Source organism: Electrona antarctica, assembly GCF_951216825.1.
Source record: "Electrona antarctica genome assembly, chromosome: 21".
NCBI classification, from domain to species: domain Eukaryota; kingdom Metazoa; phylum Chordata; class Actinopteri; order Myctophiformes; family Myctophidae; genus Electrona; species Electrona antarctica.
Genome location: NC_136802.1, coordinates 2,475,897 through 2,497,706, shown reverse-complemented (window position 1 = coordinate 2,497,706; position 21,810 = coordinate 2,475,897). Strand labels below are relative to the sequence as shown.

Below are 21,810 nucleotides of genomic sequence, written 5' to 3'. Positions count from 1 at the left end.
CCCGACGGCCTTTGCCACGTGTCACTCCCCCCCATCTCTCTCCCCCTTTCCTGTCTAATTACTGTACCCTATCAATAAAAATAAAATAAAATAAAAGTACTGTATTTGAAGGCCCTAGTAGAAGATAGTGGTTCTGTTCAGAATTGCTGTCTCCCGTCTTCCCACAAAATAATGCTCGATAGTGGTCTCGATAGGAGGGGAAAGGAACTGGTCGGAATAACGTGTTCCTTCCACGCGCTACGTCCGGCCAGAGAAATTCCCCCCTGTCAGGTGAAAAGAAGCAGCTTGGACTCCTCATGCATAGAAGGAGGCATGAGATCAGTCCGCTGACCCCACCAGGTTGGCAGAGGAAGTGAAAACTGGGTTGCAAAATCGTGGGATAAAAATTATTAAAAAAAAAAAAGATAGTGGTCTCGATAAGAACCCGGCTCGATAACCCTGATCGATAAGGCGCTCGTTATCAATAAAACATAACGAGCTCCGCCCCTAGTCCTCTTTGCTCCACCCCTAGTTCTCTTTGCTCCACCCCTAGTCCTCTTTGCTCCACCCCTAGTCCTCTTTGCTCCCGCTCCAGGCTCGCTGGGCGGCGGTGGCGGGCGGCGTCGACGGAGCGCACAGGTCCTCGTCGCTGTCGTCAGACTCTCCTTCGGCGATGTAGGGACGAACGCCGCCCGCGTTACGAGATGCTCCTCCTCCTCCACCTCCTCCTCCTAGGCCTGTCACGATTACACATGAACATTAGTTGTCACACAAATAACCCATTTTGACCTGAGATCAGATTCTAAAAAGTCTTCTACATCCTGATCCATTTTTCTGAAAAAGCCATGTTTCTATGTCAGTCGTTCAAAAATAACAGACCTACAAGCTCGTATCTTGTAGATCTGCTATTTTTCAATAGCTAAAGCATAACATAATGCTAACACCAAAAGGGGTTCCCGCCCAAAATGGGTTAAAAATAGCTTATATGTTGCACTTGTGTTTAGCAGTCAACCGCGGTAATAATGTCCGTCCGTACCCCATTTCCTCGCGAGACGTAGTAGGCTTAGTAGTAGTAGTAGTACTTAGTAGGCTTAGTAGTAGTAGTAGTAGTACTTAGTAGGCTTAGTAGTAGTACTTAGTAGGCTTAGTAGGCTTAGTAGTAGTAGTAGTACTTAGTAGGCTTAGTAGTAGTACTTAGTAGGCTTAGTAGGCTTAGTAGTAGTAGTAGTACTTAGTAGGCTTAGTAGTAGTACTTAGTAGGCTTAGTAGTAGTAGTAGTACTTAGTAGGCTTAGTAGTAGTACTTAGTAGGCTTAGTAGGCTTAGTAGTAGTAGTAGTACTTAGTAGGCTTAGTAGTAGTACTTAGTAGGCTTAGTAGTAGTAGTAGTACTTAGTAGGCTTAGTAGTAGTAGTAGTACTTTGTAGGCTTAGTAGTAGTAGTAGTACTTAGTAGGCTTAGTAGGTTAATATTTTTTCCGTAATTTTGGATTTCACGTTATAATAACACACTGAAAAAAGTGATCAAAACAGCAATAGCACACTCTCTGTCATACACCGTTGTAGTGGATGTGTCGAGTCAGACAAATGTGAACCCTTGACTTCCGGTCGATGGTCTTAAACATATGATTCTATGATTCTACCATGTTAGACAGAGACTCTTTATGCGGGACTAGGACTTTATTCCGGCTCGAAGGACCATATAAAAAAATCTTAAAGCTTACCTCCTCCTCTGTGGTGGTCTCCACCTCTGTGCTCCTCCCCTGGCCGGGAGGAGGGGGCGGGGGCGTGGAGGCCGTTGTTGAGGACCTCTGGGTGGCCTCCAGGGGGCACCACCTCCGGGCGGAGGTCTCTGCACTGCGAGATGGAGAAGCCGCTGAAGGACCTCTCCAGCTCCTCGTGGTCCACGGAGGGGAGCGAGACGATGGAGGTGTCACTGCCGTGTCCCGCCTTCTCCCCTGAGGTGGACAGAGAAAAGATGGAGTCACTGCCCAGCTTCTCCCCTGAGGTGGACGGAGAAAAGATGGAGTCACTGCCCAGCTTCTCTCCTGAGGTGGACGGAGAAAAGATGGAGTCACTGCCCAACTTCTCTCCTGAGCAGCGTTTTGGCAGCACACTTTGATTTTAGTTTTAGTCATAGTCTCTTCAATAGTTTTCATTTAGTTTCAGTCACATTTTAGTCACCTGGAATGTTTTAGTTAGTCTAGTTTTAGTCGACTAAATATCATAAGACTTTAGTCGACTAAATCTACAGTTGATTTAGTCGACTAAAATGTATTTTGGTGGGCGTTGATGCCGTCGTAATGACTGTTTTTACACTTTTACAAAATCTGCTATTTTCAGCATTCAAACAAAGTGTAAAATGACTTATACTGGATCTTTTGTCCACTAGTCCAATCCTAACATTTTAGTCTAGTTTGTTGACAAAATTGTCATTATATTTAGTCTTAGTTTTAGTCATCATAGCTTAGTTTTCATTTAGTTTCCATTTAGTTTTCGCCAGTGAAAAAAGGTAGTCGACGAACATTTTTCGTCTTAGTTTTAGTCGACGAAATCAACACTGATGGAGAAAAGATGGAGTCACAGCCCAGCTTCTCTCCTGAAATGGACGTACCGTACCACAGGTGTTTAGGGGATGCCCCACACATGAGGCGCCCCTCAAAATACAACACATATTGGCCATTTTTACACGTTCATTTTACAGCCCAGTGTTAGGGAACTCAGCAGCAGTGTGGAAGATCCATAGACCCATAGATCCATAGACCCCAAGGTATCCGTTTGAAGTAATACATAGCGCCCGAGTCAAAGGGTGAGGATGAGAACAGCTGCACAAATTGGCATCGTTGAGGCGTGCATGGCAACCGTTTGTGTCGCGTGTGATTTCACACCAGAATATATAAGACGGTGCACCGTGTTGAAAATGACTATAGATGTCGAGAGAGAGAAGAGAGCGAGAGAGAGACAGAACTAGACAAGGAAGACACACAGACAGACACATGTTGTGTTGGACCGTTTCCAAAACAGGAGGACCAAAGCAAGTCTACCATGCTGATGTAGCAGTGAGGAACAAACTGTATTCCTTTGGAGGCGGTTATGGAGGGGCCTGCATACACAGTGAGGAACAGATGGATGTCCATGTCTTCAACACAGTGTCTGGAAGAAGTTACCTCCAATAAAGCCTGGAAGAGACCTGGAGGTTCCAGCCATGCGCTTCGGCTACACAGCTGTGTTGGTTGAAGATACAGTCTACATCTGGGGAGGTTATCCTGACTGCAATGCATTTGATGTTGACGCCCACAGATGGTTCAAACCCAGGGTTTCCGGGACAGTTCCAAAGGAGAGGAGTTACCACTCAGCCTGTGTGTTGGGGAAGGTCATGTTTATCCAAGGAGGATTGACCACGGACTCACCACGGACTAATGACATGTACAAGTTGGACACCAGCACAATGGTCTGGTCTGTGATTAACGCCAGAGGAACTCCACCTCCTGCTACAGGCTATCACTCTGCCACCATCATCGGGACAAAGATGTTTGTATTCGGGGGCTCCATGGGCCAGGTGGTCGACGATAACAGCATCAGAGTGTTTGACACAGAGACCAACCATTGGATCAACACACCTTCTGCACAGCTTCTTCCCGATGGACACTGCGACCATGCAGCCTTTACCTACAATGGAGAGCTGTACATATTCGGTGGCTGGAGAGGTAACCAAGGCGTCGATGATGTGTGGAAATTCAGTCCAGAGACCTTCTCCTGGAAGAGGGTTGAGCCCAAGGGGAGAGGACCATGTCCAATGTATAGTATGTGCTGTTGCATTGTGGGAGATCGTATCATCCTCTTTGGAGGAATGATAAGACTCACCATCTCTGATGAGCTGTTCATCTTAGACTTGAGTCCTAGTCTTAAGACGTTATGTAAGGTGGCTGTTATTCAGTACGCTCTGGACCAATCAGAACTCCCGCACGACATCAGGTGGGAACTGGCAGCCATGACAACCAACGACAACAAGAAATGATGAATCAACCGTCAACATCTCATGATTCTCAGCCCCACCACCGTCACTTACTAACATCTCATCCCCAGCACCGTCACTACTTAGATTCAACATCTCATCCCCAGCACCGTCACTACTTAGATTCAACATCTCATCCCCAGCACCGTCACTACTTAGATTCAACATCTCATCCCCAGCACCGTCACTACTTAGATTCAACATCTCATCCCCAGCACCGTCACTACTTAGATTCAACATCTCATCCCCAGCACCGTCACTACTTAGATTCAGCATCTCATCCCCAGCACCGTCACTACTTAGATTCAACATCTCATCCCCAGCACCGTCACTACTTAGATTCGAACCTCAGGCAACTTCCCTCTGGAGAGGTTTTCTTTTTGTGGCTTTCGCCTTTATTTTATATTTTTGAGTGGTGTAAACCACTCCTACAACTGGCTTTTGTGTGCAGAAAAAATGAGCATGGTTGCTATGTTCAAAATAATTTCTGACGTAATTAAATCACACCCGGGTGAACAGGGTGAACATAGCAACCGTGCTCATTTTCTCTGCACACATTACGTCAGACATGATTTCATTACCTTACACCACTCAGTTCACACGGGTGTGATTTTTTTTTATAGAGAGACAGACAGTAGGCTGACAGGAAATGGGGGAGAGAGATGGGGGAGTGACATGCAGTAAAGGCCGTCGGGATCGGGAGTCGAACCGGCGGCACACTGACAGACTCGGACTACCGGCCAAGGTGCCTGGACCGCTGAGCCACGCCCAAAGGCCAAAATAATCCTATTTTTTGAGGGGAGCTAGCCCCATAAAGCTTTTGTCCCCACACGTCTCAATATTTGACAATGAAAGGAGAAATTAGCTCAAATGTCCGCAATGTCCACTCATAGTAATTACTGGGTTGGGTTGATGCTGGATGCATGTTCCAACCCCTAGTATTTCTGACAGATATAGCTGAGGGCTGGTGTCGCTCTCTTTCACCTGTCTCTCTCTCACCTGTCTCTCTCTTTCACCTGTCTCTCTCTCTCACCTGTCTCTCTCTCTCACCTGTCTCTCTCTCGCACCTGTCTCTCTCTCTCACCTGTCTCTCTCTCTCGCCCATCTCTCTCTTTCACCTGTCTCTCTCTTTCACCTGTCTCTCTCTCACCTGTCGCTCTCTTTCACCTGTCTCTCTCTCACCTGTCTCTCTCTTTCACCTGTCTCTCTCTCTCACCTGTCTCTCTCACCTGTCTCTCTCTCTCGCCCGTCTCTCTCTCTCACCTGTCTCTCTCTCTCGCCCGTCTCTCTCTCTCACCTGTCTCTCTCTCTCACCTGTCTCTCTCTCTCTCGCCCGTCTCTCTCTCTCACCTGTCTCTCTCTCTCACCTCTCTCTCTCTCTCACCTGTCTCTCTCTCTCACCTGTCTCTCTCTCTCACCTGTCTCTCTCTCTCACCTGTCTCTCTCTCTCACCTGTCTCTCTCTCTCACCTGTCTCTCTCTCTCACCTGTCTCTCTCTCTCACCTCTCTCTCGCCCATCTCTCTCTCTCGCCCGTCTCTCTCTCTCTCACCTGTCTCTCTCTCTCACTTGTCTCTCTCTCTCACCTGTCTCTCTCTCTCACCTGTCTCTCTCTCTCACCTGTCGCTCTCTCTCACCTGTCTCTCTCTCTCACCTGTGTCTCTCTCTCGCCCATCTCTCTCTCTCGCCCATCTCTCTCTCTCACCTGTCTCTCTCTCTCACCTGTGTCTCTCTCTCGCCCATCTCTCTCTCTCGCCCATCTCTCTCTCTCACCTGTCTCTCTCTCTCACCTGTCTCTCTCTCTCGCCCATCTCTCTCTCTCGCCCATCTCTCTCTCTCACCTGTCTCTCTCTCTCTCACCTGTCTCTCTCTCACCTGTCTCTCTCTCTCACCTGTCTCTCTCTCTCACCTGTCTCTCTCTCACCTGTCTCTCTCTCTCTCCTGTCTCTCTCTCACCTGTCTCTCTCGCCCGTCTCTCTCTCTCTCTCTCTCTCGCCCGTCTCTCTCTCTCTCTCTCTCTCGCCCGTCTCTCTCTCTCGCCCATCTCTCTCTCTCGCCCGTCTCTCTCTCTCACCTGTCGCTCTCTCTCCGGCGCTGTGCCGATGGCCCCGCCCACGCTCTCCAGACGAGGCGCGCTCATTGGCCGGCGGCGGCGGGATTCGAACCAGTGACGCGTCGCACGTCACGGGACTCGGGGTGTTGCGTTGGCTCTGGGGCGGAGCCTGTTGCTGGTGGAGCTTGGAGCCGATTGGCTGCCAGGAGGTGGAGGGAGGGCAGGGATTGGCCGGAGGCTCGAAGGTCTTGTGCGAGCTGACGGACCGGATGATCTTATTGGCCGACTGAGATTTGATCAGCTTCTCTCCTATTGGACATCTGGAATATATATATAAATATATGCAATAAATATGAATAGTACTGATAGTAATAGAGTAATGTAACTATAAATATGAATAGTACTGATAGTAATAGAGTAATGTAACTATAATAAATATGAATAGTACTGATAGTAATAGAGTAATGAATAGTACTGATAGTAATAGAGTAATGTAACTATAAATATGAATAGTACTGATAGTAATAGAGTAATGAATAGTACTGATAGTAATAGAGTAATGAATAGTACTGATAGTAATAGAGTAATGTAACTATAAATATGAATAGTACTGATAGTAATAGAGTAATGAATAGTACTGATAGTAATAGAGTAATGTAACTATAAATATGAATAGTACTGATAGTAATAGAGTAATGAATAGTACTGATAGTAATAGAGTAATGAATAGTACTGATAGTAATAGAGTAATGTAACTATAATAAATATGAATAGTACTGATAGTAATAGAGTAATGTAACTATAATAAATATGAATAGTACTGATAGTAATAGAGTAATGTAACTATAATAAATATGAATAGTACTGATAGTAATAGAGTAATGTAACTATAATAAATATGAATAGTACTGATAGTAATAGAGTAATGAATAGTACTGATAGTAATAGAGTAATGTAACTATAATAAATATGAATAGTACTGATAGTAATAGAGTAATGAATAGTACTGATAGTAATAGAGTAATGAATAGTACTGATAGTAATAGAGTAATGAATAGTACTGATAGTAATAGAGTAATGTAACTATAATAAATATGAATAGTACTGATAGTAATAGAGTAATGTAACTATAATAAATATGAATAGTACTGATAGTAATAGAGTAATGTAACTATAATAAATATGAATAGTACTGATAGTAATAGAGTAATGAATAGTACTGATAGTAATAGAGTAATGTAACTATAAAGATAGTACTGATAGTACTGATAGTAATAGAGTAATGAATAGTACTGATAGTAATAGAGTAATGTAACTATAATAAATATGAATAGTACTGATAGTAATAGAGTAATGTAACTATAATAAATATGAATAGTACTGATAGTAATAGAGTAATGTAACTATAATAAATATGAATAGTACTGATAGTAATAGAGTAATGAATAGTACTGATAGTAATAGAGTAATGTAACTATAATAAATATGAATAGTACTGATAGTAATAGAGTAATGAATAGTACTGATAGTAATAGAGTAATGTAACTATAATAAATATGAATAGTACTGATAGTAATAGAGTAATGTAACTATAATAAATATGAATAGTACTGATAGTAATAGAGTAATGAATAGTACTGATAGTACTGATAGTAATAGAGTAATGTAACTATAAAGATAGTACTGATAGTACTGATAGTAATAGAGTAATGAATAGAGTACTGATAGTAATAGAGTAATGAATAGTACTGATAGTAATAGAGTAATGTAACTATAAATATGAATAGTACTGATAGTAATAGAGTAATGAATAGAGTACTGATAGTAATAGAGTAATGAATAGTACTGATAGTAATAGAGTAATGTAACTATAAATATGAATAGTACTGATAGTAATAGAGTAATGAATAGTACTGATAGTAATAGAGTAATGTAACTATAAATATGAATAGTACTGATAGTAATAGAGTAATGAATAGTACTGATAGTAATAGAGTAATGTAACTATAAATATGAATAGTACTGATAGTAATAGAGTAATGAATAGTACTGATAGTAATAGAGTAATGTAACTATAAATATGAATAGTACTGATAGTAATAGAGTAATGATTAGTACTGATAGTAATAGAGTAATGAATAGTACTGATAGTAATAGAGTAATGAATAGTACTGATAGTAATAGAGTAATGATTAGTACTGATAGTAATAGAGTAATGAATAGTACTGATAGTAATAGAGTAATGTAACTATAAATATGAATAGTACTGATAGTAATAGAGTAATGAATAGTACTGATAGTAATAGAGTAATGATTAGTACTGATAGTAATAGAGTAATGAATAGTACTGATAGTAATAGAGTAATGATTAGTACTGATAGTAATAGAGTACTGATAGTAATAGAGTAATGTAACTATAAAGATGAATAGTACTGATAGTAATAGAGTAATGTAACTATAAAGATGAATAGAGTACTGATAGTAATAGAGTACTGATAGTAATAGAGTAATGTAACTATAAAGATGGAGTGCCGTGATTTTTTCCCACCCTAAAACATCATCATCAGGTCTTATTGTTATATAAGGAGGTATAATTTTTTCAAAAAAGTGTACAGTATTTGTTATAATGTTGTTTTTATGTGAACACGCCCACCAGTTCATTAAGTATGCCTGGTTTGCCTGGTGGATGGTGATGGGTGGTGATCCACCTGAACTGAAGCCGCACCCACAGCTGTAGTTGTAGGGGGAGGGGTTAGGGGAAGGGTTGATAGTGTGATGTCACTATATTACTGTTTATTTCATTGGCCCGTTTGACTGTCAAGGGTTCAGCCTCCAGGAAGAAACCCTAAATACAAAGTTAATACACCATTGCACATAAAAACGACTCCAGTGTGTCTAATGAAGTACTGTCACCTCATAGACACATGAGAAACTGGAAAAATACAAAAATTGTGGCACTCCATCTTTAAGGAACACAGGAAAATGTTACAATTTATTAGCAACAAATGAAGTACAGTGCGATCGTAGTGAAGATGAATACTCTTCTTCTACAAACAGAAGGACGATTCTACAAAATGTCTTCTGAATCCTGACAGTTTTCTGAAAAAACCTCATGTTTCTGTCAGTCGTTCTCAAACTATTTCATGTCAAGGAGCCCCAAAAAATATATGTATTTGGGCGCCGACCCCCATCTGAAAATATGGTCGCATCGCTCCACAGCCTAGGAGCGCTTGTTGTGCAGTCCTCGATGTTGCGCAACAGTGATGCGTCAGCTATAATGTTCCCTCCCCTGTTTAGCCGACGACAACGAAAAAGTAAAAGTAAAAGTGGTCCGTGTTTATAAATCGACTGGGCGCTATAATGTAACGGATTAAATAACCCCGGGCAATTAAAGTGTTAACGTACGCGTACATCTTGGTCATGGAGCGGCTCTTGCTCAGGTGATCCACGGGACTCTGGTAGGGAGGGGCGGGGTCAGGCTCCTTGGGAGCGAAGTAGGCGTCGGTCTCAGATTGGGGGATTCCCATTCGCTGGATGTAGATGTTGACCAGGAAGTCCAACTTCCTCTCCATGGACAGCACCTGTGCGGGGGGGGGGGGGAACTGTCATGATGATGATGATGTCACTTCCTTCAAGCTTCAGGTAGCTGCCGGTGCTTAAAACTCATTCACTGCCACCAGTGACATCATCACTCACCTGTTTCTCCACCTTCCCCAGCCTTCCCATCATGCTCGGGTCCTCAGGAATCTCCTCATTGGCTCCCTTGGGACGGTCCTTGTCTGTGATTGGTGTTCCTCTCCCGACAATCTGGTCAACTCTACCCGGCAACAGACAAACAGAAATAACAATAATAATAATTTAGCGATCTCACTTAAATAATAAATAATAAAATAAAATCTTGAAACTCGTTTTCGGTGCTATTGTACTGGACATTTGGTCCTCACAAGTAACGCACGCACGCACGCACGCACGCACGCACGCCACACAAACACACGCACACGCACACACGCACACACACACGCACACACCTGGCCTGCAGGTTCTTGATGCGTGCCAACATGTCCAGGTGACCCGCTGAGTACTGCTCGATGACGTCCATGACATCATAGGGGCGGAGACTCTCCTTGAACTTCCTCTTAGACACCATGAAGCGAATGATGCTGAGAGACAGATAAAAGGGTGTTCATGTCATACGTTTCTACAAGAATGTTTTCTAACATGCACGTCGTGCGCGCCCCTCCCTTTACACCGGCATCCCGACCAATCACAGAGCCGCATGCCCCTAGAACGTACGCCCCTAGAACCCTCCCTAATATGATTGGCCAGTATTCCCCACCATAGAAACACAATAGAACACTAGCGGTTTCGGATGTTATCAGATGATTTGTTAATCTCCGTCATCAGCCCTTATCAAGGAAGACCGCTGCAGCCAATATAGTCCGGCAGCAAACAGGCTTCTTTTGTTCAACCCATTCTGGGCGGGAACCCCTGTTGGTGTTTTAAGCATTATGTCATGCTTTATCTATTGAAAAATAGCAGACCTACAAGCTCATAGCGCGGCACCGAGTGCCGCGCTATGAGCTTGTAGATCTGCTATTTTTGAAAAATCGTGAAAATGTGGCGCAAATCTTTGAATATATATTATTTCAGAGCGAACGTTTTTAACTCAAAAATAATCTTTGCTTCTGGGGGGGGGGGGGGGGGGGGTCCCTGGAACAACATATTTTCAGATGGGGGTCGGCGGCCTATTACATAGATTTTTGGGGATCTTGACATGAAAAAGGTTGAGCACCACTGACATAGAAACATAGGGTTTTAACCCTGTGAGAACCACTGACATAGAAACATAGGGTTTTCAGAAAACTGTCAGGATTTAGAAGACATCTTTTTAGAATCGTCCTCAGGTCTAAATGGGTTACAAGTGGTACATTTGGTATACAGTCTTTTTTATTGGCCTAAAATATTGTCTATATCAGGGGTTCTCAACCCGTGGGTCTCGACCCCTCGAGGGGTCGCCAAATTATTTTGGGGGGTCCCCAAATTATTTTCAAAGAAAAAAAAGTTGTTTTATTCTTTTTGCAACTGTAAAGTGGAAATGAAGAATTTACATATAGTACACATAGTACACACAGAGACCACGGAAGATATGCTCCACCCTCTATTCAAGATGATGTGGGAACAGGAAAACATCCCATCCGAATGGAAGGAGGGATACCTCATAAAAATACCGAAGAAAGGAGACCTGAGCAACTGTGCTAACTACAGGGGAATCACACTACTATCCATCCCAGGAAAGGTTTTCTACAGGATCTTACTGGACAGGATGAAGGACGTGGTAGATCCCCAGCTTAGAGACCAGCAGGCTGGCTTCCGCAAAGGCAGATCCTGCATAGACCAGATTGCCACTTTGCGCATCATACTGGAGCAGTCACTTGAGTGGAACTCCCCGCTATTCATGAACTTTATAGACTACGAAAAGGCTTTCGATAGCGTGGACAGGGAGACCCTCTGGAAGCTTCTAAGACACTATGGAGTACCAGAGAAGCTAACCAACATAATTAAAAACACATACGAGGGAATGACCTGCAGGGTGATCCATGAGGGCCAACTCACCGATGCCTTTGGTGTAAGAACGGGAGTGAGGCAAGGGTGCTTGCTATCGCCATTCTTGTTCCTGCTGGCTATGGATTGGGCAATGAAACAATCCACAGCAGACAAGAAAAATGGAATACAGTGGACAATGTGGACGCAGCTAGATGACCTGGATTTCGCGGATGACCTGGCCCTTCTATCTCACACCCAACAGCAGATGCAGGAAAAGACCAGCACCATCGCAACCAACTCCGCTCGCCTCGGTCTTAACATACATAGAGGGAAAAGCAAAGTCTTGAGAGTGAACTCTGCCAGCTCTGTACCCATCATGCTGGAAGGCGAAGCACTGGAGGAGGTTGACGAGTTCACCTACCTTGGCAGTATCGTCAACAAGCAGGGAGGAACAGATGCCGATGTGAAAGGCAGGATTGGCAAGGCCAGGGTAGCTTACCTTCTTCTAAAAAACATCTGGAGTGCAAAATACCTGACCACCACAACAAAAATCAGGATCTTTAACAGCAACGTAAAGTCAGTCTTACTTTATGGTGCAGAGACATGGAGGACAACAGTGAACACCACAAACAAAATCCAAACATTCACCAACACCTGTCTGCGACGAATCCTCCAGATCCGCTGGCCAAACACCATCAGCAATAAAGAGCTGTGGCAACGCACCAACCAAATGCCTGCAGAGGAAGAGATCCTCAAAAGGCGTTGGAGATGGATAGGCCATACTCTCCGTAAACCAGCCTCAAACACCACGAGGCAGTCCCTCAAGTGGAACCCCCAAGGGAAAAGAAAGAGAGGTCGGCCACGGAACACCTGGCGCAGAGACTTGGAGGCAGACGCAAAAACTATGGGCCACACTTGGGGACAGCTGGAAGTGTTGGCTCAGGATCGAGATGCTTGGAGAACTCTTGTCGACGGCCTAAACCCCAGAAGGGGTAATAGGCGTAAGTAAGTAAGTAAGTACACATAGTACATGCATACACCTTGCCTAATGATGATGGTTTCAGTATTTATTTATGGTGTATTGTCTCTATTATTAAGGTTATTGTAGCAGTCAATTTATATTGGGGGTCGGGAGGGGGCGGGGCGGGGGTCCCGAGACGTTGCCAAAGCATTTTCGGGGGTCCCCGGCCAAAAACGTTGATACGTCTATATAATAGACTATATCCATACATTCATGAATCCACTTGCTGACCGGCTGTCACTATTGAGCAATTTGTCTTATAGGGTTTATATGTGACCCTACCATTAACATCCTATGGTTTATATGTGACCCTACCATTAACATCCTATGGTTTATATGTGACCCTACCATTAACATCCTATGGTTTATATGTGACCCTACCATTAACATCCTATGGTTTATATGTGACCCTACCATTAACATCCTATGGTTTATATGTGACCCTACCATTAACATCCTATGGCAGGCAAGATTTTCACATTTGTATCCGCATGTGACATCCACGTCACATGCGGAACAGGAACAGGGTTGTTGTTTTCATGATTCTGAATCCATTCCAAGCAAAAACACTCTGGCTAACAACGGCCATATAGCCACTTGCCCAAATGTGCCCAAAATGTGCTGAGCTCATCACATTTCATCACATTTGTGATGACGGCTTTTTATTTAACGTTTATTTAACCAGTAAAAAAACACATTGAGACTGAGTCTCAATGCACTTTAACTCATTAAACGTCTCGTTAAACTTTAGTCATCAAAGAGCTATAGGTTTAGCACACCAAAACTTAAATACAGATAAATAACAAACAAACACAACTTTACAAATGAATGATGAAGAACAACCGAGAATAATGTTGAACAGAACATAAAGTTAAAGGCAGCATAGTATGTGGCTTTGCTCTGTTGTTTACACTTAGAGTATATATTAATAGAGACGGCACCCGATTTCTCCTCCATCCACTTGCATTAAGTTGCTCAAAAGCGCATGAGGCGATTTCACTCCTCCTTCCGGCTAGGAACAGAGTGCATTCTGGGATGGATTTGCCCCAAACACATGAACGTGCTGCCGTTGACTATCATTGCACGCGTTCACGTGCGTTCACGTATGAAACAGCGTTCACGTGCCATCGTGAACGTGCACAATGATAGTCAACGGACCAGCACGTTCATGTGTTTGGGCCCAAGCTGCAATACCAAATTCGGCCACTATGTCCATTTCTCCTCAGGGTTTCCTCCGGGTGCCGTCTATATTCATATATACTCTAAGTGTTTACATAACAAAACAATAAATATATATTTGTACACTGGTAAACACCAGGGCACAACTCCAGTGGCTGGTGGCTGCTAGAGGGTAAAAATATATGTTTCTTTGATTGTTTTGTTATGTAAACACAGGGCAAATTGTTACATACTATGTTCCCTTTAAAACAGAGAAAACAAACTAAAGGAGTGAAGTGCTCTTACCCCCAAACGGAGCCTTTAAATCCTGGACCACAAACTCAATGAAATCAACAAACAAACAAACAAACAAACAAACAGAGAAATGATAAATCAATGATCAATGGATAACAAAATGAGCATCTAGTTAGAGAGAGAGAGAGAGAGAGAGAGAGAGAGAGAGAGAGAGAGAGAGAGAGAGAGAGAGAGAGAGAGAGAGAGAGAGAGAGAGAGAGAGAGAGAGAGAGAGAGATCAATGGATGGATAACAAAATTAGCATTTAGTTCAGAGTGAGAGAGAGAGAGAGAGAGAAGAAAGGGAGAGAGAGAGAGAGAGAGAGCTTTAGGTCCATAGAACGAGGTAGTTCAGTGTTTACCAGATGGCCCTGATGGTGACCTTTACGCCAGGGGTCAGATCCTGAGGGATGAACTCACAGTGACAGCTTTTATTATCGTCCGCCATATCTTCTCCTGGCAGGGTGGCCTCTCCTGGAATCACAGCAATCATATTAACTCATTTGGTGCTAATCACAGGTATACTTAATAAAATTATAAATTAATTACGCGAGGCGCTCATGACGAGAATAGAGCGTCGCAGTCCCGCCCCCTCGAGAGACCCGGAAAAGAATTCCCCGTTCGTTTTCATCATAGACTTTTCAAAAAGTATTTATTTAAAGACGTTTACGCCGCGGACAAAGACAACTCAAATCATGACAATAAACACAATGTTTTGGGCCAAACAAAGAATTAGAAAGAAGAAAAACACACTTTTTTGTTGTTTTTCTGTGTCACAACTCGAGTTGGCTTCGTACGACGCTTAAAAGGTCTTTAAATAAATACTTTTTGAAATGTCCCGCCAAATGAGGAAAATCCATTGGGAATTATTTCCGTTAAAGCTCTATAGTCTGTATTGTCTCTCTGTAAATTAGTTTTCAGTGGGTGTGTGTGCGTGTGTGTGTGTGCGTGCGTGTGCGTGTGTGTGTGTGTGTGTGTCAGACCTGTTGGAGTCTTCTGTCTGAACTCTTCATCCTGCATCTCAATGAGCACTGAGAGAGAGAGAGAGAGAGAGAGAGAGAGAGAGAGAGAGAGAGAGAGAGAGAGAGAGAGAGAGAGAGAGAGAGAAGGAGAGAGAGAGGGAGAGAGAAGAGAGAGAGAGTAGAGAGAGGTAGAGAGAGAGGTATAGAGAGGGAGAGAGAGAGAGAGAGAGTAGAGAGAGAGTAGAGAGAGAGAGAGAGAGTAGAGAGAGAGTAGAGAGCGAGACAGAGAGAGAGAGAGAGAGAGAGAGAGGAGAGAGAGAGAGAGAGAGAGGAGAGAGAGACAGACAGAGAGAGAGAGAGAGAGAGAGAGAGAGAGAGGTAGAGAGAGAGAGAAGAGAGTAGAGAGAGAGTAGAGAGAGAGAGAGTAGAGAGAGAGTAGAGAGAGAGAGAGAGAGAGAGAGAGAGACCCATATGGAGATCATGATGGATATATTTTTTATAATCAATTAAATAAATTAGCTCCATTAAGTGTTACAATTTCCTTTATACCTCCGTGGACACGGCCCCACCCCCACCCGCCCCCTTTATAACTCCGTGGACACGCCCCCCTCGTCTCACCTTCAGAGTTTTGGCGGGAAGCGGCTCCTCTGATCTTGAAGGCCTGTCGGCTTCGGCTCCGCTCCCCGAAGCTGAAGGACTTCGGGACCTTGGAGGGAGAGTCTTCCAGAGACCCCGCGCTGGGGGAGCGACGCAGGGGGGTTGGTCCACCTGAAACTACATTACCCAGAACACACCTGAAACAACTACATTACCCAGAGTACACCTGAGACAACTACATTACCCAGAGTACACCTGAAACAACTACATTACCCAGAGTACACCTGAAACAACTACATTACCCAGAGTACACCTGAAACAACTACATTACCCACAATTCACCTGAAACCACTACATTACCCATAGTACACCTGAAACAACTACATTACCCACAATGCACCTGAAACAACTACATTACCCACAATGCACCTGAAACAACTACATTGCCCAGAGTACACCTGAAACAACTACATTACCCACAATGCACCTGAAACAACTACATTACCCAGAGTACACTTGAAACAACTACATTACCCAGAGTACACCTGAAACAACTACATTACCCACAATGCACCTGAAACAACTACATTACCCAGAGTACACCTGAAACAACTACATTACCCACAATGCACCTGAGACAACTACATTACCCAGAGTACACCTGAAACAACTACATTACCCAGAGTACACCTGAAACAACTACATTACCCACAGTACACCTGAAACAACTACATTACCCAGAACACACCTGAGACAACTACATTACCCAGAACACACCTGAGGGAGAGTCTTCCAGAGACTGGTCCCCCACGCTGGGGGAGCGACGCAGGGGCACTGCCCCGCCCCCCGGACCCCTACCTGAAACAACTACATCACCCACATTGCACATGGGACAACTACATTACCCACAATACACCTGAATGAACTGCATTACCCACAATACACCTGAAACAACTAAATTACGTTCAACTGCATTACCCACAATACACCTGAATTAACTGCATTACCCACAATGCACCTGAGACAACTAAATTACCTACAACTGCATTACCCACAATGCACCTGAGACAACTAAATTACCTACAACTACATTACCCACGATGCACCTGAAACAACTACATCACCCAAATGGGCCCGCTTTAATTTTAGCAATAGTACAGCATAAACATTACAGAGACTTTAGTTGTCACTGTACAATACTGTAAAACAGTTGTCATGTTGTACACATTGCCTAAAACTGCTGATATTTGCGCCGCCCTTGTTGAACACAATGTATTTCCAACTCCATCTTGTCCCTCTTCATCCAGGCTGCATGGACAGCTTGTCCCTCTCCATCCAGGCTGCATGGACAGCTTGTCCCTCTCCATCCAGGCTGCATGGACAGCTTGTCCCTCTCCATCCAGGCTGCATGGACAGCTTGTCCCTCTCCATCCAGGCTGCATGGACAGCTTGTCCCTCTCCATCCAGGCTGCATGGACAGCTTGTCCCTCTCCATCCAGGCTGCATGGACAGCTTGTCCCTCTCCATCCAGGCTGCATGGACAGCTTGTCCCTCTCCATCCAGGCTGCATGGACAGCTTGTCCCTCTTCATCCAGGCTGCATGGACAGCTTGTCCCTCTCCATCCAGGCTGCATGGACAGCTTGTCCCTCTCCATCCAGGCTGCATGGACAGCTTGTCCCTCTCCATCCAGGCTGCATGGACAGCTTGTCCCTCTACATCCAGGCTGCATGGACAGCTTGTCCCTCTACATCCAGGCTGCATGGACAGCTTGTCTCTCTACATCCAGGCTGCATGGACAGCTTGTCCCTCTACATCCAGGCTGCATGGACAGCTTGTCTCTCTCCATCCAGGCTGCATGGACAGCTTGTCCCTCTCCATCCAGGCTGCATGGACAGCTTGTCCCTCTCCATCCAGGCTGCATGGACAGCTTGTCCCTCTCCATCCAGGCTGCATGGACAGCTTGTCTCTCTCCATCCAGGCTGCATGGACAGCTTGTCTCTCTCCATCCAGGCTGCATGGACAGCTTGTCCCTCTCCATCCAGGCTGCATGGACAGCTTGTCCCTCTCCATCCAGGCTGCATGGACAGCTTGTCCCTCTCCATCCAGGCTGCATGGACAGCTTGTCCCTCTCCATCCAGGCTGCATGGACAGCTTGTCCCTCTACATCCAGGCTGCATGGACAGCTTGTCCCTCTCCATCCAGGCTGCATGGACAGCTTGTCCCTCTCCATCCAGGCTGCATGGACAGCTTGTCCCTCTCCATCCAGGCTGCATGGACAGCTTGTCCCTCTCCATCCAGGCTGCATGGACAGCTTGTCCCTCTCCATCCAGGCTGCATGGACAGCTTGTCCCTCTCCATCCAGGCTGCATGGACAGCTTGTCCCTCTCCATCCAGGCTGCATGGACAGCTTGTCCCTCTCCATCCAGGCTGCATGGACAGCTTGTCCCTCTCCATCCAGGCTGCATGGACAGCTTGTCCCTCTCCATCCAGGCTGCATGGACAGCTTGTCCCTCTCCATCCAGGCTGCATGGACAGCTTGTCCCTCTACATCCAGGCTGCATGGACAGCTTGTCCCTCTACATCCAGGCTGCATGGACAGCTTGTCTCTCTACATCCAGGCTGCATGGACAGCTTGTCCCTCTACATCCAGGCTGCATGGACAGCTTGTCTCTCTCCATCCAGGCTGCATGGACAGCTTGTCCCTCTCCATCCAGGCTGCATGGACAGCTTGTCCCTCTCCATCCAGGCTGCATGGACAGCTTGTCCCTCTCCATCCAGGCTGCATGGACAGCTTGTCTCTCTCCATCCAGGCTGCATGGACAGCTTGTCTCTCTCCATCCAGGCTGCATGGACAGCTTGTCCCTCTCCATCCAGGCTGCATGGACAGCTTGTCCCTCTCCATCCAGGCTGCATGGACAGCTTGTCCCTCTCCATCCAGGCTGCATGGACAGCTTGTCCCTCTCCATCCAGGCTGCATGGACAGCTTGTCCCTCTACATCCAGGCTGCATGGACAGCTTGTCCCTCTCCATCCAGGCTGCATGGACAGCTTGTCCCTCTCCATCCAGGCTGCATGGACAGCTTGTCCCTCTCCATCCAGGCTGCATGGACAGCTTGTCCCTCTACATCCAGGCTGCATGGACAGCTTGTCCCTCTCCATCCAGGCTGCATGGACAGCTTGTCCCTCTCCATCCAGGCTACATGGACAGCTTGTCCCTCTCCATCCAGGCTGCATGGACAGCTTGTCCCTCTCCATCCAGGCTGCATGGACAGCTTGTCCCTCTCCATCCAGGCTGCATGGACAGCTTGTCCCTCTCCATCCAGGCTGCATGGACAGCTTGTCCCTCTCCATCCAGGCTGCATGGACAGCTTGTCCCTCTCCATCCAGGCTACATGGACAGCTTGTCCCTCTCCATCCAGGCTGCATGGACAGCTTGTCCCTCTCCATCCAGGCTGCATGGACAGCTTGTCCCTCTCCATCCAGGCTGCATGGACAGCTTGTCCCTCTCCATCCAGGCTGCATGGACAGCTTGTCCCTCTCCATCCAGGCTGCATGGACAGCTTGTCCCTCTCCATCCAGGCTGCATGGACAGCTTGTCCCTCTCCATCCAGGCTGCATGGACAGCTTGTCCCTCTCCATCCAGGCTGCATGGACAGCTTGTCCCTCTCCATCCAGGATGCATGGACAGCTTGTCCCTCTCCATCCAGGCTGCATGAACAGCTTGTCCCTCTCCATCCAGGCTGCATGGACAGCTTGTCCCTCTCCATCCAGGCTGCATGGACAGGTTGTCTCTCTCCATCCAGGCTGCATGGACAGCTTGTCCCTCTCCATCCAGGCTGCATGGACAGCTTGTCCCTCTCCATCCAGGCTGCATGGACAGCTTGTCCCTCTCCATCCAGGCTGCATGGACAGCTTGTCCCTCTCCATCCAGGCTGCATGGACAGCTTGTCCCTCTCCATCCAGGCTGCATGGACAGCTTGTCTCTCTCCATCCAGGCTGCATGGACAGCTTGTCCCTCTCCATCCAGGCTGCATGGACAGCTTGTCCCTCTCCACCCAGGCTGCATGAACAGCTTGTCCCTCTCCATCCAGGCTGCATGGACAGCTTGTCCCTCTCCATCCAGGCTGCATGGACAGCTTGTCCCTCTACATCCAGGCTGCATGAACACAGCTCGAGTGCTCAGTTTTCTGACCCCTCTGTCCTAACTCTGTCTTACCGTAAGGCTCTGCCACAGACCAACCCCTCCATCTGATGTGTGCCTCACTTCCTGTGTGCAATGACATCACGTCCTGTGTGCAATGACATCACTTCCTGTGTTTACCTGTGTTGTTGCTGGTCAGGGCGGTTCCGCTGGGTCCTAGAGGGGATCCTTTCCCTTTGGTACCAGAACTCCTGGGAGAGGAGAACACTCTCTCCTTCAGACTCACCTTCTGACTGTCGCACGCACGCACGCACGCACGCACGCACGCACGCACGCACGCACGCACGCACGCACGCACACACACACACACACACACACACACACATTGACACACTGTTTATATAAAAATACTGGTGTTTATATTAATCATCCTCTTTGATAATAGCAGTAATGTACTGCACTGTGATTATAATGTACGGCTGTCTGTCTGTGACACTGACCTAGGAGAGGGTTCAAGCTGGACATCCTTCCTGTGGACAGACAGACAGGCAGGCAGGCAGGCAGGCAGGCAGGCAGGCAGGCAGGCAGGCAGATAGGCAGGCAGATAGGCAGACAGGCAGGCAGGCAGGCAGGCAGGCAGGCAGGCAGGCAGGCAGGCAAGAGAGAGAATATGAGCTTGGAGATCAGCTATTTTCACTATTTTTAAAGAAACATTAATTGGATACTAACACAGAAATAAGGATGCAGTAGTTTCTATATTATTCTAGTTTAGTTGTAAGCACACAGTGTCAGTTAGACACAAAGCCACTCCCCTAAAGGAATGTGATACATTAGTTAAAGGAATGTGATGAAGGTAACAACACTCACCTGAAGGACAGTCCGGATTTACTCTTGAGGTTCTTCAATAAGTCCAACTGGTTGAGAGGTAGTACAGGAAACCTATGGAGAATACAACTGGTTGAGAGGTAGTACAGGAAACCTATGGAGAATACAACTGGTTGAGAGGTAGTACAGGAAACCTATGGAAAATACAACTGGTTGAGAGGTAGTACAGGAAACCTATGGAAAATACAACTGGTTGAGAGGTAGTACAGGAAACCTATGGAAAATACAACTGGTTGAGAGGTAGTACAGGAAACCTATGGACAATACAACTGGTTGAGAGGTAGTACAGGAAACCTATGGAAAATACAACTGGTTGAGAGGTAGTACAGGAAACCTATGGAACATACAACTGGTTGAGAGGTAGTACAGGAAACCTATGGAAAATACAACTGGTTGAGAGGTAGTACAGGAAACCTATGGAACATACAACTGGTTGAGAGGTAGTACAGGAAACCTATGGAAAATACAACTGGTTGAGAGGTAGTACAGGAAACCTATGGAAAATACAACTGGTTGAGAGGTAGTACAGGAAACCTATGGAAAATACAACTGGTTGAGAGGTAGTACAGGAAACCTATAGAAAATACAACTGGTTGAGAGGTAGTACAGGAAACCTATGGAACATACAACTGGTTGAGAGGTAGTACAGGAAACCTATAAAAAATACAACTGGTTGAGAGGTAGTACAGGAAACCTATGGAGAATACAACTGGTTGAGAGGTAGTACAGGAAACCTATAGAAAATACAACTGGTTGAGAGGTAGTACAGGAAACCTATGGAGAATACAACTGGTTGAGAGGTAGTACAGGAAACCTATGGAGAATACAACTGGTTGAGAGGTAGTACAGGAAACCTATGGAACATACAACTGGTTGAGAGGTAGTACAGGAAACCTATGGAACATACAACTGGTTGAGAGGTAGTCCAACTGGTTGAGAGGTAGTACAGGAAACCTATGGAGAATACAACTGGTTGAGAGGTAGTACAGGAAACCTATGGAACATACAACTGGTTGAGAGGTAGTACAGGAAACCTATGGAACATACAACTGGTTGAGAGGTAGTACAGGAAACCTATGGAAAATACAACTGGTTGAGAGGTAGTACAGGAAACCTATGGAACATACAACTGGTTGAGAGGTAGTACAGGAAACCTATGGAAAATAC

General features: G+C 45.7%; 1 protein-coding gene across 1 annotated transcript in view; it reads right to left on the bottom strand.

Annotated features, from left to right (window-relative positions):
- Positions 1 to 549: 549 nt before the first annotated feature.
- The window catches only part of LOC306913720 (potassium voltage-gated channel subfamily KQT member 2-like), a gene marked incomplete at both ends in the record, with an annotated part of 36,295 nt that continues 15,034 nt past the window's right edge, over positions 550 to 21,810 (bottom strand). The window contains 12 exons of the mRNA XM_079490534.1: positions 550 to 707; positions 1,701 to 2,024; positions 6,064 to 6,362; positions 9,448 to 9,623; positions 9,739 to 9,859; positions 10,071 to 10,202; positions 14,421 to 14,532; positions 15,042 to 15,089; positions 15,639 to 15,794; positions 19,939 to 20,047; positions 20,255 to 20,288; positions 20,626 to 20,697. Of these exons, the coding sequence (XP_079346660.1) occupies positions 550 to 707; positions 1,701 to 2,024; positions 6,064 to 6,362; positions 9,448 to 9,623; positions 9,739 to 9,859; positions 10,071 to 10,202; positions 14,421 to 14,532; positions 15,042 to 15,089; positions 15,639 to 15,794; positions 19,939 to 20,047; positions 20,255 to 20,288; positions 20,626 to 20,697 (1,741 nt within the window). The remainder of the gene's footprint in view (positions 708 to 1,700; positions 2,025 to 6,063; positions 6,363 to 9,447; positions 9,624 to 9,738; positions 9,860 to 10,070; positions 10,203 to 14,420; positions 14,533 to 15,041; positions 15,090 to 15,638; positions 15,795 to 19,938; positions 20,048 to 20,254; positions 20,289 to 20,625; positions 20,698 to 21,810) is intronic.